At 53.3% G+C, this 15,496-nt stretch overlaps 1 protein-coding gene across 1 annotated transcript in view; it reads right to left on the bottom strand.

Moving 5' to 3' along the window:
- Positions 1 to 266: 266 nt before the first annotated feature.
- Positions 267 to 15,496, bottom strand: part of BABAM2 (BRISC and BRCA1 A complex member 2) — a 393,748-nt gene continuing 378,518 nt past the window's right edge. Inside the window, exon 12 of the mRNA XM_028099423.1 lies at positions 267 to 595. Coding sequence (XP_027955224.1) covers positions 532 to 595 — 64 coding nt within the window. The 3' untranslated portion in view covers positions 267 to 531. The remainder of the gene's footprint in view (positions 596 to 15,496) is intronic.

The following is a 15,496-nucleotide window of genomic DNA, read 5'->3' as shown; positions in this document are numbered from 1 at the left end:
GCTGGGTGGCTGAAACCATGCAGGATAGTCAGGTTCATTCAGGCAGCGCCTTTTCCAATGGAGAGCCGCCCCAAGTGGGAAATGCTGGGGAGTAAAACACACACACACACACACACACACACACACACACACACACGACACGAGTTTCAGGGAAAAATAAAAGCAAAGGGGGGTTTCATCTTAAGACTTAAACACGGTCTCAGAGACAAAGGCTTTCCTGGAATAAGGGTGTGTGCATTTGTGATGTCTTACTTTCCCTGGAAAAATACCGTGTCAGAATTTGATTTTATTTCTTCCAACTAAGAAGTATACTGAAGGAAACAAAGAGGGAGCGACCAGCGGTGGGGGCTCGAGGATCCAGGTTAGTGCCAGCCCGCTTCAGTCTGGGCTCCAGGCGGGGCGTGCAAAGCTGCTGTGTGCGCAGAATGCTACCATGAAGGCGTTCCAAGCGGCTTCCAGGAAGCGGCCATATGTGCTGACACGCATGTGGACACAGCAGTCTGGCTGGCCACCTCTCAAGACTGGTGTTTCCTAGAGCTTTCCATTGGCAAACGCTGCCTCCTGGAACTGAGGGACAAAGGTTTTGAAATAAGCCCTGGTGGGAAAGAGGGGGAGAAAAAAAATTGCGGTTAGCACAAACAACTTGAAAAAAAGTGCAACTCAGAGCTTTCAACCTAACTCAGAACAGTTGTTATTTATTGTTCATGCATCTTGGGTTGGATTTCCCTTCCCTGCTGATGCAAAACCCTCTGGATTTTTCCAAGGGAGGTACAAGCAGTTCACTTCTGTGCTATCGTGCATTGATCTTTCAAGGGCCTGTATGTAGACCTTCCAGGCGGCCAGGTCCTACTAGACGTCAGTCCTTGGGCTCCCTCTGCCTCTCCTAGGCCAAAGACAGGGGCCCGACCCCCGAGACAAGCCAGAGAGTGGCCAAGCCAGCCACCTCGTCGTTTCTGTGGCCTGAAATATAAAGAGAGTTGTACTCTCCACTCAGCTGGATCCTTGACTTCATACAGACAAAGAGGGTCTACTAAAAAGGATTTCTAAGTGTTCCATGGTCTCCATTTATTTCCAAACATATGTGCAGCTTGGGCTACTGGATAGAAAGCCAGGCTGGGTATCAAGAGAAGCTTCCTTGGCCAGTCACGGACGGGTGACATGATCTGGGGCAGACCATCCGGCCTTTCTGGCCCCCAGATTCGATTCTGTAGAGACGGGCTCCACATTCTACACGGGCCCACTCTGCCAGGCACGGCATGAGGCGCCAGGGGCTGCCAGGGAACCTGGACAGGGCCCCTGCCCCGCGGGAGATCCCAGTTCAGAGGAGGAGGCAAACACATCAGTAACACCAATCGAGGTGGTAAGGGCACGTGTGGAGGTACTGCGAGGCGCTGGGCTGGTGAGACCAAGGAAGGCGGAGGAGGAGTACGCATTACGGGAGTTCTAGGCAAGAAACACAGCAGGGGGGACTGGGGGCAGCGGGCAGCCTGTCGTGAGCTGGGAACTCGAAGCTCTGTGGGAAGACAGCAGGTGAGGTAGAAAGTGGAGGGGCAGGGTGGGCACCCCTTGCCCCTGGCCACCCCGGCTTGTCACTTACTTCTCTCTCCCCTGCACTGGACTCACGCGAGGCCAGAGTAGTCACAACTCACTTATCTAGAGTGGCTCACTCAGGACTGTGACATGAACCAGGAAGGGCCACCAAGAGGCCCGGTCACCACCAGTACCACAAAGGCCCCAAACAGGGCTCCTTCGGTGCAGGGGTGAGTAGCCCCGCACAACTCAACAGGCCCTGGGGTCCCACCGTGCAGTTACATGGTACCTGACCGCCTGCCCACTGCCCCAACACCAAGTCAATCGAAACCTCTTCCGCACGTCACCCCTTCCTCTGGCTCCCACAGCCCTGGCCTCCGTGGGCTCTGGGCAGCATTTATGAGCTGACTCCTCTCTCAGGGAGCCGTCCTTCCCCGGGTGACATTCCACATCCTGGGTCTACCTCCCTTCTCCTTGCTGTGCTCCCGATGAGCTTTCTCTCTGGAGCCCTCCTGTCTTGCCCTCCATGCCCCTCATGCGTGGCGCTGTCCTCAGGCTCAGCCCCCTTAGCACAGAACCACCCCATCTGGGCCTCTGACCCTCATTTCTCCCCCCAACTTCCGTCCCGCATTCCAGCCACCTGTGGGACTCTGTGACCTGGATGTCTCTGTAGTTTGAACCAGTGTGCTCCAAATGAAGGGCTCCTCAATATTGTCTTTGAATGTGCTTTGGCCCATTTTTATTTCTGTACCAGAACCCTGTTTTCACCTCTCCCTAAAGCCCTGTGGGGAATTCATCCTGAAGGTTCTTTTTCTTCCCCCACAATGTCCCTCTACCCTTTGTGACACCCTCTGGCTCCTGGCCTTTGTTACCCTTCAACAAAACTGCTGCAGAAGGCTGGTTCTCCTCTGGACACAGGCCGACTTCACCTTTCCGTTGCAACTAAATACATTTTCTTCGAGTGTGGGCCTCTGTCACTACCCCAACCAAAACCCCGCATGCTCCCCAGACGTGCAGCCTGGCACTCAATGATTTTCACTATCTGGCTCCAACATGTCAAAAAAATTGTTTTTGCCCTTCCATTACATTTTTAGGCTCATGCACCCTCCCTTGAAAAGCTAAGAAAGCTAAGGATCCTCTCCCAGAAAAACTGCAGCTAAGTAGCCCCCACAGCAATGAGGGGATGTCACAGACCCCCCCCCGATGCCCAGGCATGGTCCAGGATGCAAGCCCCCCACTCCAATCTGGCCACCCACTCTTCTTCACACATGCCATTTTCCATCTCATGCTCAGGCCAAATGCCCTGGCTCCTATCAAGTCTTCCCTGGTGAACAAGAGGTTCTCTCCCTGCCTATAGACAATCTCTGTGCTTCTCCCGGAGCGTTTGTCACACGCATATATGTGGTACTTGCCAGGCTGCACAGTGGGCCCTGGGAAGCAGGGACCCCACCGGCCAGCCCACGGACAGCACTAGCGAGACCTAAGTGGCTGTCATTAACGTACCTACTGATGGTCGCCGGTTTGCAAGAAGAGTTAAGGCATTGTTCATGACATGCTGCTTAAAGTGAGAGTGGCCTCAGAGAGTGGACAAATGTGGTATTTAGGTACTGAGGAAGAAAAACCAGTCCAGTCTCAAACTTCAAATTATGCCAATAGTTACAAAGAAAGATAAAGCACCCTCTCCCATCCACATCCTGTTTGACGCGGTCCTGAGCCAGCCAAAGGGTGGCCGTCTCTGAGCTCAAAGCCCTTTTCTGCCAGTCCTTACAGCCCGGAGGGACCGCGACGAGGCCAGAAGCGCCACAGCCCTGGAGCGAGGCTGGGCAGGCAAGGGAAGCCCCTAGCTGTGTTTCCCCTGTGAGCAGGGGTGATGACACCACCCTGACAGGACGCCTGCACGGGACCGTGTGGGAAGGGACCCTGCCAGCTGCCTGCCGCCACCCACAAGTGAGGACCACTCATTCCTCCCCCATGTTCCATCTGCGGCTGTTCGCCCAGAGACACGCATGCATTTGCTAAAGGGGAGCCTGGTGGTCCGTCCTCGAGGGTCAGCGACGGACAGGCAGCTGCCAACGTCCACTGCATTTGCTCTGCTGCTTCAAGTATCCTGTGCAGCGTGGCCGACCCCGGCACCCCTGGGCAGGGCGGCGTCCCCTCCCCAAGGTACGAGTTGGCCCCGCAACAGGCACCTGAGCAGGTGCGCACAAGGGCGGGGAGCCCCCCCCCCCCCCGCCCCGCGCTCAGGCCCAGAGTCGCGCGGCTCCTGAAGCAAATCTCTGATCAGCTCGGTATTTCCTTAGAAAGTTCTGGGGTAGGGGCTGCAACAGTACCAGCTCCTCAGACCAAAAGGTCTTGGCAAGAGGGAACCTGCTTTAGAGCAAGCTCTCTCCTTCTTCAGAAAGTTCTGAAGTTTCCCGTTCTGCCCTGGGCTTTCCCTGCCAGAGCGAGCCGCGTGCCACCAAGGGGAAGCAGCGTGGAGAAGGGCTGCTGAGAGGCATGAGGCTCCCAGCTGTTGTCAGGGAGTGCTCTCCCCCGGGCTCCTCACGAAGTCGCTTCAGGGACAGGGAGGAGGATGAAGGGGAAAATGACCCTGGGCTCCCACCCATTTACAGATTTTTTTCCTTTATGTACTGTTTTCATTTATTTCACTCTTTATCAGAGAAAATGGAGACCTGCCCAGGGTATAGCTTGCCAAAGGCACTAGTTATCTGTCACCTTTTAAAAAACTCTTTGACCCAAAGACAGAATGTCTGGCAAGCTTTAAAGTGTGGTGGGCGGTGGGTCGGGGAGGGCCGGTCTCCTCACCTCCCGCCCACCGCCAAGACGAGCCAAGGGAAGAGAGGCCCCGAGTCAGTCAAACTCATCATTCTATCTACTCACGCTAGAAGGGAATTTATTTTTAGACCAAATTCGAGCTAAATATGCCTCAGGACAAAATAAGGTTCTGACCGTTTTCACTGGTCGTCGTCCCTTTGCTCCGGGTGTTATAAAATCACAGCTCAGGCCAATCCCAGGGTCTCAGGTGAGAAGAATGAAACTTCAAGAGCTGACCCCAGGCCGAAAGCGAAGCTGGGTAGGTTTTCCATGAATTCAGAGCCGCAGCGGCTCTCGGCCAGGCGTCGGCTCCCAGGCACGGCAGGGAGCGAGGTAGACAGACCCCTCCGACCAGGAGTCAGGGAACGGGGTGCTCAGCAGGAAATCTCTCCTCTCTCCAGGCGTCAGATTCCTCATGTACCAAGCAGGGAGCTGAGCCTGGTGATCTCGCAGGCCCTGTCGGCTGTGGGCCGTGAAGGACAAGGTGGTGAGTGTGGTGTGCGCTCCGGGGCCTGCCATGCCTGGGCTCCGGGCCCGGCACTGCTCCTTACTGGCTGTATCGCTTGGGCAAGTGACTCACCTCTTTAACTTTAATTTCTTCAACTATCAAAGGGGAAAACTAACCTTAAATTGCCTCAAAGGGTAATCCTCATGAGGATTAAATGAGATGGTCCAAGTCAGCCTTGGCCTGGTGCCCGGCTTAATAGATGATCAATAGATGTCAACTGTTCCCATGGGGACCAAGCTGGGTCTGAGGCAGAGGCTGTGAGTCTGTGGGAACAGCTAGAGCATGTGTGGCTGCAGAAGAGGGAGCCCCTGTGTGGAAGAAGAGGGCCTTGGGTCCCGCCCTCAGTTCATCCTTTCTGCCGTGGCTTCTTGGATAACTTGTCAGGACGCCGTGCATCTCCTGAAATCCAGGCCAGAGCTGCTAGCGGCACAGCTGGGTTATCAAAGGCTGCACTGTGCGCTGAAGGGCACCTGCAGGCTCTGCTGTCTTCTGCCCAAGCCGTGCCCCCGTGCCGGGCTCCGGTCAAAGGCTTGGTCGGGGAGGAGGCGGCGGCTGGGAACTAGAGGGATGTTTAAGAATCCCAGGGCTCCAGCTGCCCAGGATGGGGGTATCAAAGTGGGCTGGGTCTCCCAAGAGATCTTCTGTTCAGTGCAGTATGTACCGTAAGGGGGAGTCATTGGGTCAAGTGGAAAGAGTCCTGAAGCACGAACAGAAGACATGGGCTCTAGTCCAGGCTTTGGCTTGTTGTGGCCTCTGGAACTGGGACTCAGTTTCCTCACCTGTAACAGGAAGATTTATACTTACGTCTTATGCTTCTAAGATATCCATGTGACCTTGAGCAAGCCACTTATTTCTCTGTGTCTTGGTTCTTCATGTGTTAGGTGAGGGCCCTAGGCAAGCCCAGGACCCAGCACGTCGCAGGAGGCAGCAGTGTGGGAAGGCGGTGGTGGTGGCTGTGACCATCCTCGATGCTCTTTTACCAGCAAGACAGGGCCAGCGACGAACCCTGCAGGGCTCTGAGAAGATGTTTAGTGGCACCTCGGGCAGCTCACGACAGGGACGGAAGGTTGGTTCCTCAGCCGTCCCTCTGCCCTGCCACCGCAGGGAGGCGCCATCACAAGTTGTTAACAATCAGTGTGTTCTGCAGAAGGGGCTTGGGGACCCTGAAGAGTTAAGACAGGGACCATCAGGGAAATCCTCAGAGGACTTCGGGAGGAGGCAGTAAGGAACTTTGCCCAAAAAGGCTCATCCACAGGGGTTTCCCCCCCTGGAACTGTAGTTCCGGATTTATTCAATGGATCTTTACAAAATAAGAGAAATCCACGAGATCAACATCTGAACATCTGAATGGATACAACTTTCAAGAAAATAAATGCAAAAACAGAAAATAAAGCCCAAAGAGGCTGGGGACTCCGGAGAAAGGGAAGGAGCGACGCAAAGCCGGTTAAGCATGGCTGGCGCTCCCAGCACGTCGGGTGTGGCAGGAAGCCCTGCTCTCCGTTTGCAGGCAAGAAAGCAGAAGCTTCATGAATTCAGGGAAGGTACCTGCCCAGTGGTACCCTGACCTCACTGCCACTGCAGTGCGTCTTCCCCCCCACGGCCACATAGGAGGGAGCCCCTGTGACCTTGCTGCCTTTAGCCTCTCTCACTTGGCTTTTTATTTTACAAAAGCCTAAACAATCATCTTCTTCTGAAGTAGAACGCAGTCGTCTTTCTGGAATTCAAAAATCTTTTTCTCTGGGCAATCATGAGATGAGCTCTGTGGTGTTTGCCGGGGTCAGGCCAACGCGGTGGTGGAGTGGGGGCAGGGCGGGAAAAGCAGTTCGGGGACACGACCCTCACTGTCAGACTATCAGGGAAATATAAATCAAGTCAGAATTCATTTTTGCAAACAGAGGCAAGTTCCAAAACATCTAAGGCTCATTTCTTTTTCCCCTTTTCTTCTGCAGCTGTGACTTCCACTGGCACATGCTTTTAATCAGTCATAAGAAAACCGATTGTGGTCTGAAAATCAAAGCCGTCCTGTAAATAGTGTGGGACAAGTCCTGCTAATCATTTCTCTGGGTCTTGCCTTGTCTCGCTGTCCCGGGCGGCCGCTGTCAATAGACTCATTTGGGGTTACTCATATCACAGGGGTCATCCCTATTTTAGGGGTTCTACTAAGAGACCTGAGACCTGGTTCTACTCCAATGCCCTCCACCCCAAACCCTGTAAAGGTCCCTGTGGAGACTGCCCATCCCCCTCGGGGCGCCTTGGTGGGCAAGTGACTGGCACAATGGAAGCTAATTTTGTGGCTGGGCCCCAGGCGACGTCAGCCTGGCTCTCTGGTGTGGGCTTTAGGAACAAACAAGTGGTTGTAACTGGTTCCCGTAGTCGCCCTAAATGTGCCAACCCCTGAGCACGCCTGGTTCATTTTTAGGGGGTCCTAACTTGCCAAACAAGAAAAACAGCACGCCTGAGATGCGAAGGCTCAACAGCTGACTGGGCACATTGCCTCACATGCTCACAGCCTCAAGCAGCGGCCCTCACCCTCAGCTGGAATCAATCGCCCCTCTGCTGGATTCCGGGGCACACCGGGCCTCCGACCTCAGGCCCAGCCACGGTCTGCCTTGAGTCTGGAATGTTTAGACTGGTGTCTAGACGCCGTCTTGTACAGCTTGGGCTCCTCGCCTGTAAGACCGCCGACGGCTGGGACCGTCGTCCCAGTATGTGTTGAATTAAATCAAATGCTGTTTCACAAGGACTTCAACAAGCAACCAACCAGGAACCATTTCTAGACATCAAAGTATTGGGATGAAATCTGGCTCCTTCTAAATCACAGGGTATTTTGAAATGCTTACTAAAATGATCAAAATTACCTAGTGGTTCTCTCTCCTTCTGGGCTCCCCAAGGAGGCCCTCTGGAGACTGGCCAGTTCTTTTGGGCTATGGCAGCTTGCAGCCGGCTTCTGCAACTGCAGGGTTGAGGCCTTGCTCCCAGGGGCTGCAGGTGTCCCTGCCCCCTTGGCATCCCCAGGGCAGTGTAATGAGAAGGCGGGGGAGAACAGGAGAGGTCAGCTGGCCAAGTGACAGGGAGGGACAGGGAGTCCTTACAGGCTCCTGAGCCTCCCCCAGCTGCAGGGCCCCCATCTTCCACCGGGCTCCATCTCTGTCATATCCCAACCACAGCCACCACACACTCCTTGATGGCAGACCCATGGTCACACTCATCCATCTTTGCGTCTAGGGCTCAACACATAGCAACTCAATAGATATTTCTCAAATGGATGAAGACATTTGGCTCAAAGATGTACTTTAGAATTATAAAATTTTGGAACAAAAGGAAATCTCAGAGGTCATATAGTTCAGTCATTACAGGCAAGGGAAAACTGAGGGCCAGAAAAGTTAGTGGTTTTTCTACCACAGCATACGATAATTACAGCTGTTAGCATAGATCGTGCCTGCAAATCAAGGGCAGAATTTGGAGATGGTTCTTCCTTAGTGCCCAGTGGGGCTCACCTTCCTTTGGGCCTCATGGCAAACGAATGCCAACTTGGTGCAGGAAGGAAGGAAAAAAGGAAGGACGGCAGGCAGGCCGGCCCCAAGGCTGACCAGAGGCCCTGGAGCTAGAGGCAGAGTCTGGGCCAGTCCTCCCTATCTCATTCCTCTCAGCCTGATGCTATCTCCATCCTGAACCTACTTGATGAGAGGCTGGGAGGAGAGGGTGCCCATGTGGCTACTGAGAAAGGCTGGGCCCCTTGTAGGGGGGTGGGTTGAGATGATGGGGTATACCTGGCTAGGCGGAAGCCAGACAGCAGGGGTGGAGGGCTAAGGAGTGTGGCGCTGCCTGGGACCCCAGAGCAGAGCCACAGCTCTGGGCTCATCTTGTCTCCTGGTCTGCACCTGCCCACCGCGCCTCAGATGGCAGGTGCCTTGGCCACAGGCACTGCCAGTCTTCTGCTTGCTCTGTCCCAGGCTGCACGAACAGGGGCCGAGCCCTGGCTCCTGCAGATGGCTGAGCGGATGCCGGTGGAGGGGCCAAGATCCCTCCGCGGGCCCGGCCAGGGCAAGGGCTACTCCTGCGTTTACCTGCACGTGGGGAGAAGCTGATCGCCTGTCTGATGGCCGTGAGTCACTGCCAAGGTCACAGAATACCCTCCCCTCTTAGTCAGCTAAGGGGGGAAAAACCAAAGGATAGACCTCAAAGAGGAAGTGCTTAGGGTCCCAGCTGAGCTGGCCGTGCCGAGTGCAGGTCCCAGGCCCCACGTCACGCTCCAGTGGGCATTGCCCAAGGCTCCTGCTCAGCCAGGCATCAGCCTCCACAGAAGAGGGCCAGACCCCCCCAAAGGACTGGGAAAACGCTTAGGAAATCAACTCTTTGGGGCACAAAACAACCCTGTCCTCCCCAGAGAATCTCCCTGGGGCTTTAAAGTAGTATCTGCCTAAATTTGGGTTCTCCCACTTAGACTCTCAGCATCTGGAGGCTGCAGTTCATGTATTCCCTGGCAGCTTGGGCCCCTGCCTGCTCCCTGGGTATTCACCCCACAGCTGGGTGTTCACAGATAGATCCCCCTCGCACACAGGGGGAGGGGCAACAAGGATGGCCATGGGCCCTCTTCTTTCCATTCTCATCCCCCCACCGCCTGGCAGCTGAAATACTATCCTCAGGCATCTGGCTCTTGGGGCTTAAAGATGGAAGAGCAGCGATTCCAAAAGAAGAAATTATTCAATGGGAAGAGAATGCCTGAGGCCTACCCTCCCTGCTGGGCTGCAGTGGCCTTTGCAGAAACTTCAGGTGGGCTATGCTGGGCTGGGAGAGTAGCAAAGTTTTCCAGCAGGCTGGTGGGAGGCAGAACTCTGGCAGGCGGAGGGCCTTATGGGTCCTCTCGGTCCCAATGAGGCACTGCAGAGGGCCGGGAGGGGCACCTGCTCGGCAGGGCTCTTCCCCTCCGCACCAAGCCTGGGGCCCTGCCATGCTGTCCCCAGCTAGTTCTGGCCCCCGTGCCAGTTACAGACAGCAAGGGCAGGAAGGAAGGACTGGAAGGAAAGGAAGAATGTACATACAATGGGGATAAATGAGACCTAGAAATGGTATCAAACAGGCTGGTTCCAATGATGGGTATAATGGTCGGAGCGGGTTGTAAAATCCATTTAGTGGGTCCTGACTGGCATTAAAATGAAACAAAATAAAATCAGAGTATGTCACGTGTGGCAAGGCAAAATAGTTTTTCATGAAACTTTGGTTTAAGTTATAAATACTGTATAAGGACATAAAATAAATGTGTTCCCATGGATTGCAAGAACCCTGGAAGCTCTAAGTGTACAGGAGGGGGTGCCTACTTCCTGCTAGACATCGTGCTATTTGCTTCCATCTGTATTATTTTATGTTGACTCCTTCTCCTGGGCCTACCGCCGGGTAGGCCTTCTTATCTGTCCTTGCCAATGAGAAATCTACGATTCAGAGATGCCAAGTAACTTTTCTAAGATCACACAGGTAATTGGTGGCAATGTTATTTATAAATCCAGAGCGGCTTCACTCTGAAGTACACATTCTTTCCCTATAGCCATGGTTTCCAGAGGAACGAGAGCTGGTGATGTATGGCGGGGGGGGGGGGGCAGGGCTCCACCTCGGGGCTGCTGCAGGACGCTGAGTCACTGGGACTCTCGTCTTCAGTGAGGGGGTGCGCCTGGGGATTGCTCCATGCTTTGATGTGCTGATCCTCCCCTCCCAAACATCAGCTTAAGCTATATTTCAGTCTCCTCCATGAAAACCGGAATTGCCCACAGCCCAGTAATGAATTTTGAGGGCTGCTTACTGCCAGCCCCTGTTACACCCACATTTGTGCTTACAAACCCCTACACGGCCCTCCCTCTTACAGGTTTATGTGTCCAGGGGTGTCGACCAGTCTCTTCAGCCCTCGTCTGGGGACCTGAATCAGGTGGCTCTGCAGTAGAATTGTGACTGCAAGAACAAGGGACAAAGGGATGAACGTGGCCTCCCTCTCGCTTGTCCCTCTCGTTCCTGGAAGTCCTAGGCACCCTAATGAAGAGCGAGGCCTACTCTGAACGTCCTCAAGAAGGCAAAGACAGCACAAGAAGGACATGTGCCAACTACCCAGATGCACGTGATGGGCATCATGAATGTTCTCTAAATAATGAGCCCCAGAAGAGCAGAGGGCAGAAGGTCCTTTCATATAAAGGTCCTCTGGCATCTTAAAACTCTCTAGGGTTGTTGAGGAGTACTACGTCTATAAAGTGCTATAAAATGGGAGGTATTATTATCTTGACATAATTGAGCTGTAGACTGGGAATGGGGGGGAGGCCTGAAGTGTGATCCCGACTCTGCCTCTAACTTGCTATGTGACCGGGAATGGGCCACCTCACCTCTCCGAGCCCCCAATGTCTCCTCTGTCAAGTGAAGGGATGGCTTCTGAGTTCACGTCCAGATCTAATACACTATCATCCACTATTATTATTACTATTATTGCTTTGGTAGCAATCCAACCACTTTAGCCAGAGACAGTGTCTTAAGTGGAAACAGTAATTAATAAACAAGCTCTCCCTGTGCTTTGCTAGAGGGGCTCTCCCAGAGCCTTAATAAGCATCACCGGAGACCTTACACATATCTGAGGTTTCTAGATCTCTCCCTTTTGTTTCCAGATCTGACGCAGGACCCCAAGACTGGGTGGCCAGCATCTATCCTGGCCGTCTTCCTTCCATCCCTCAGACTGGCAGACAACTGAACATTCACTCATTCATGGCTAGCTCCTGCTCGGGTCTTGGCACTGGATACTGCAGGGATCAAGGAATGAATCTGAGCAGGGCCCCGGCCCCCGGAGGCCCACCGAAACTTGACCCCTGGAGCACAGAGCTGCGTGCTAATTCTGGTCAGGAGCTGGGTGGCTTCACTTTCATAGTCATGGGCCAAGCCCTCCCTGACCCGCTCTTTCTTACTTCGATTGCTCTGGAACAACCAGAGCAACCTTTCTGCCTGGGGTTGGCTTTCTTTTCTGCTCAGAGCTATACCAGGGCATTATCCGGCAGGCCAGACGTCTAGCATCTTTAATGACAATAATAATAATTTGCATTTATACAAGGTCTTTCATCGGGTAATCTTCAAGTATATCACAAACAGTAATTAATTCCCCTTTGCAACTCTGGGAGCCAGTTAAGTAGGCGCTTGTTTGCTTTGCAGGTAAAGGGAAACTTCCTGGACCATGCAACATGTTGGGGGCCTCCCTTCCTGCCCAAATCTACCCATCTTCCCGAGGCCTGTCATAAGCATCGGGCCCTCCACAAAGCCTGCTGCTGTCAACCCCAGCCATGGCATCTGTCCTGCCTCTGAGCTCCACAGCACCAAATGTGGAGCCACTCATTTGGGACCAACCAGAGACACAGTGGAGATCTCAGGGTCCTGCTCAAGGCAGGACTTGCCCTAACAGTACTTCTGAGGGGTGATCCTCTAGCCCCGGCCTGAATACCTCTCATGACGGAAAGCTCAATATTTAAAGGCATGTCTACTAGTTATAATGTTTTGCCTTATTCTAAACTGAAATCTGTCCCCTGGGAACCCCTGCACATGGGTCCTACTCGTGTCTTCTGGAACAAAACAACCTACCTCAACTGCTTGGGGTTGCAAGTTGATGTCTCTTGTATACATGTTGTCTGCTTCTGCAATCACCCTTGAGAGAAGCATGGTGGCTCACGTTCAGCCAAGGTTTAGGGGGGCCTTGTGAACGGAATGGTTGGGGCAGCTGAGCCTCCACCATGAGCTCTGGGCCCCAAGGCCAGGCTGCCTTCCTGAGCACTGTGGGTAGGAGCTCCCTGTTGTTGCTGGCTCTGGAGCCCTGGGTCTGTCCAGCTTTGAACGTAGCTCTTTAGAATCCCCACCTGCTCTGGTGTAGACACTGGAGGCCTCTGTGTCCATTTTGGGGGGCTGTACCTCAGTGACACAGAAATACTCTCATTTTCTGTGAAATGATTGACGAACAATGAATGAATATCCCTTTTTCCTGAATCTAGTAAGTCAAGGCAGTAACTGTCAATTGCAGGGACGGGTTTTTGGAGAGCAAGCCAGATAATAACTTTGTTCGTTCTTTTTTAGCCCTTCTTTATCAGAATAAATAGTTGGTGTTAAACTTAAGAAAAGGATGCACGAGTTGCTGAGCTGGGAGCCGACACAAGGACAAGAGTTCCACAATCCTCTGTCCTCTCTAAGGAGTTAGAGGCAAGAGAGGCCTCAGGATGGAGGCAAATGAAATCCTTTGCTACGTTTATTTCCAAAAGCTAGCTCTGCTGGGGAAATCAACAACTCTCGTGAGTGATTTCTGGGTCCTTGCTGGTAGCTTTATGCCTGAAAAGACCCCCACCCTCCCTTTGCCAAGAGTACACTGTTTGGGTGAGATTCTTCTCCCAGGGCCTCACCATGGAAGGAATTTTGAGCATGCATCAAAGGCTGCTGTTCTCCTAAAACCTGCCCCCTTGTGAACATGAGGCTTGGCTTGTGGTGATCCAGCCTCATCCTGCTTTGCTTTCACCCGATTCCCACTTTCTAGCCTAGAATCAGGAGTGATCATTTTTGGCTAGGATTTGGCCTGAGTTATTGACCTGGGGGATATTTGGGAGAAGAAAAATCCGGCAGAGTAGAGAGAGAACCTGTGGCAAGGGGAGCACCTGGCAAACATCCCGACCTGTGGATTTGGGAGTTGGAGAGAACCGAATTCAAATATGGATGGGTCACTTAGTAGCTGTGTGTCACTGGGGAGGCTGCTTAGCCCCCTGAATCTCCATGTATTTCCTGTACGACTCAGCCTGTGTGGTTGTGATGAGGAACCCGTGCCATGCACGTGGTAAGGACTCAAACTGTGTTGGTTTCCTTTCCTCCCGCCCTCCACTCCCACCACATGGCTGCAGGAGCACACTCTGAGCAACTAACTCCGGCTTCACTTTAGTTCAACAAACACCGATGGAATCGCTCCTGTTTACGAGAGGGTATGGAATACCTGGGAGCACCGCCTAAACAGGGCCAGCATCAAGGAGGCATTTATTATTTGCTGAATAAGTAAATGAACACAGTGCTTGCACAGGCTTGGTGCAGGAAGGGCACGAGTGTGGGGCACTCACATTCCACTACTGGGCTTCTGGTACCTACCCATGGTCCACTGGGACGGCCCTGCTCAGAGCGGCTCCCAACCCCACATCTGCCCATAGCATCTGCAGCTCAAAGAGAGGGGCATCATCAGGAGCCTGGTGATTTGAAGTAGTAAGTTTTAAAAATCAGAAACATGGGCACCTGGGTGGCTCAGATGGTTGAGCGTCTGCCTTCGGCTCAGGTCATGATCCCAGGGTCCTGGGATCGAGTCCCGCACCGGGCTCCCTGCTCCTTGGGAGCCTGCTTCTCCCTCTGCCTCTCTCTCTCTCTCTGTCTTTCATGAATAAATAAATAAAATCTTTACAAAAATAAAAATAAAAATCAGAAACATTTGCTAAGGGGCGCCTGGGTGGCTCAGTCGGTTAAGTGCTGCCTTCAGCTCAGGTCATGATCCCTGGGTCCTGGGATCGAGCCCCACATCGGGCTCCCTGCTCAGTGGGGAGCCTGCTTCTCCCTCTCCCTCTGTCTCTGCCTGCTGCTCTGTCTACTTGTGCTCTCTCTCTGTCAAATAAAAAAATAAAATCTTAAAAAGAAAAAAAGGAAACATTTGCTAAGTGTAAGCTTTCTTTCCCTCAGACCCTGGGCCTCTGAGCCCAAGCTAACTATAGGGTCATTCGCCAGGGCCAGCTCCCTGGGCTGCCATTACCCTCCCCCACAGGGGGCAGTGGCGCTGACACCCACATCCCTCCCACCCTCTTCATCCCAATGGCATCTCTCTAGGGCACAGAGAGAAGTGCTCTTAGACATGGGACTCTGGTTCCTTAGCATAGTGCTCTGCACATTGTAAGGGCTCAAAACAATGACAAACTACATTTCCTCTTGTTCCCGGTAGCCTTTCAGAACCAAGAAAGGGGACCAGAAGTAGACATTAAGTCCTGGGCTACTGTGGGCTCCCAGCTTCTCCTTCTTCCCAATCGTCTAGCCCCCGAACTGCTGGGAACCGCAGCTCGATGCAGAATGAAAAGGGTAGGTTAGTAATCTTCCAAAATTTGCCCACATGGCTGGCCCAAACCCAATTCCCAATGTGAGCTGAGAGCTGGAAATCGTATCTGACCACAAAGCCATCTCAGCCATGGAGAGCTCATGACCACCTCCTGAAAACCACTCTGACAACACGCCCTGCGGAGGAGGGGTGTCCTGGCGGAATGACGTCACTGCACACACCAGGCAACGTGTAACCCAATGCCTTGGGAGCGAGGTCAGCTCCCACCACTGTGAGCTCGTCTATTCTGGACCTCCTTAAACACATTGCTTTGTGCTGTTCGCATCTGACCTCTGAGACAGAACGCTGGAAAATCGTGTGCATTCCTGAAGCTGAGAGCCAGTTTTCAGGTCGGAAGTGGGCAAAGAGGAGCCAAGATGTGGACTCTCCACGTTAAGCACCTGGAGGAGATCAAGGTCTATGGTGCCTGCTGGGATGGGACCAGGTCTGCATGCTTCCGGACGTGGGGCGCCCCTTTTCCTGCCCTGAGACACTGAACCACACCCTTGCCAGGCAGCCCCCTTGGTGGGGCC

Source organism: Eumetopias jubatus, unplaced genomic scaffold (genome assembly GCF_037043125.1).
Source record: "Eumetopias jubatus isolate StellerSeaLion01/CBP00866 unplaced genomic scaffold, mEumJub1_p1.0 scaffold_9, whole genome shotgun sequence".
Lineage (NCBI taxonomy): Eukaryota > Metazoa > Chordata > Mammalia > Carnivora > Otariidae > Eumetopias > Eumetopias jubatus.
This window is presented reverse-complemented; position numbering and strand designations above follow the sequence as displayed.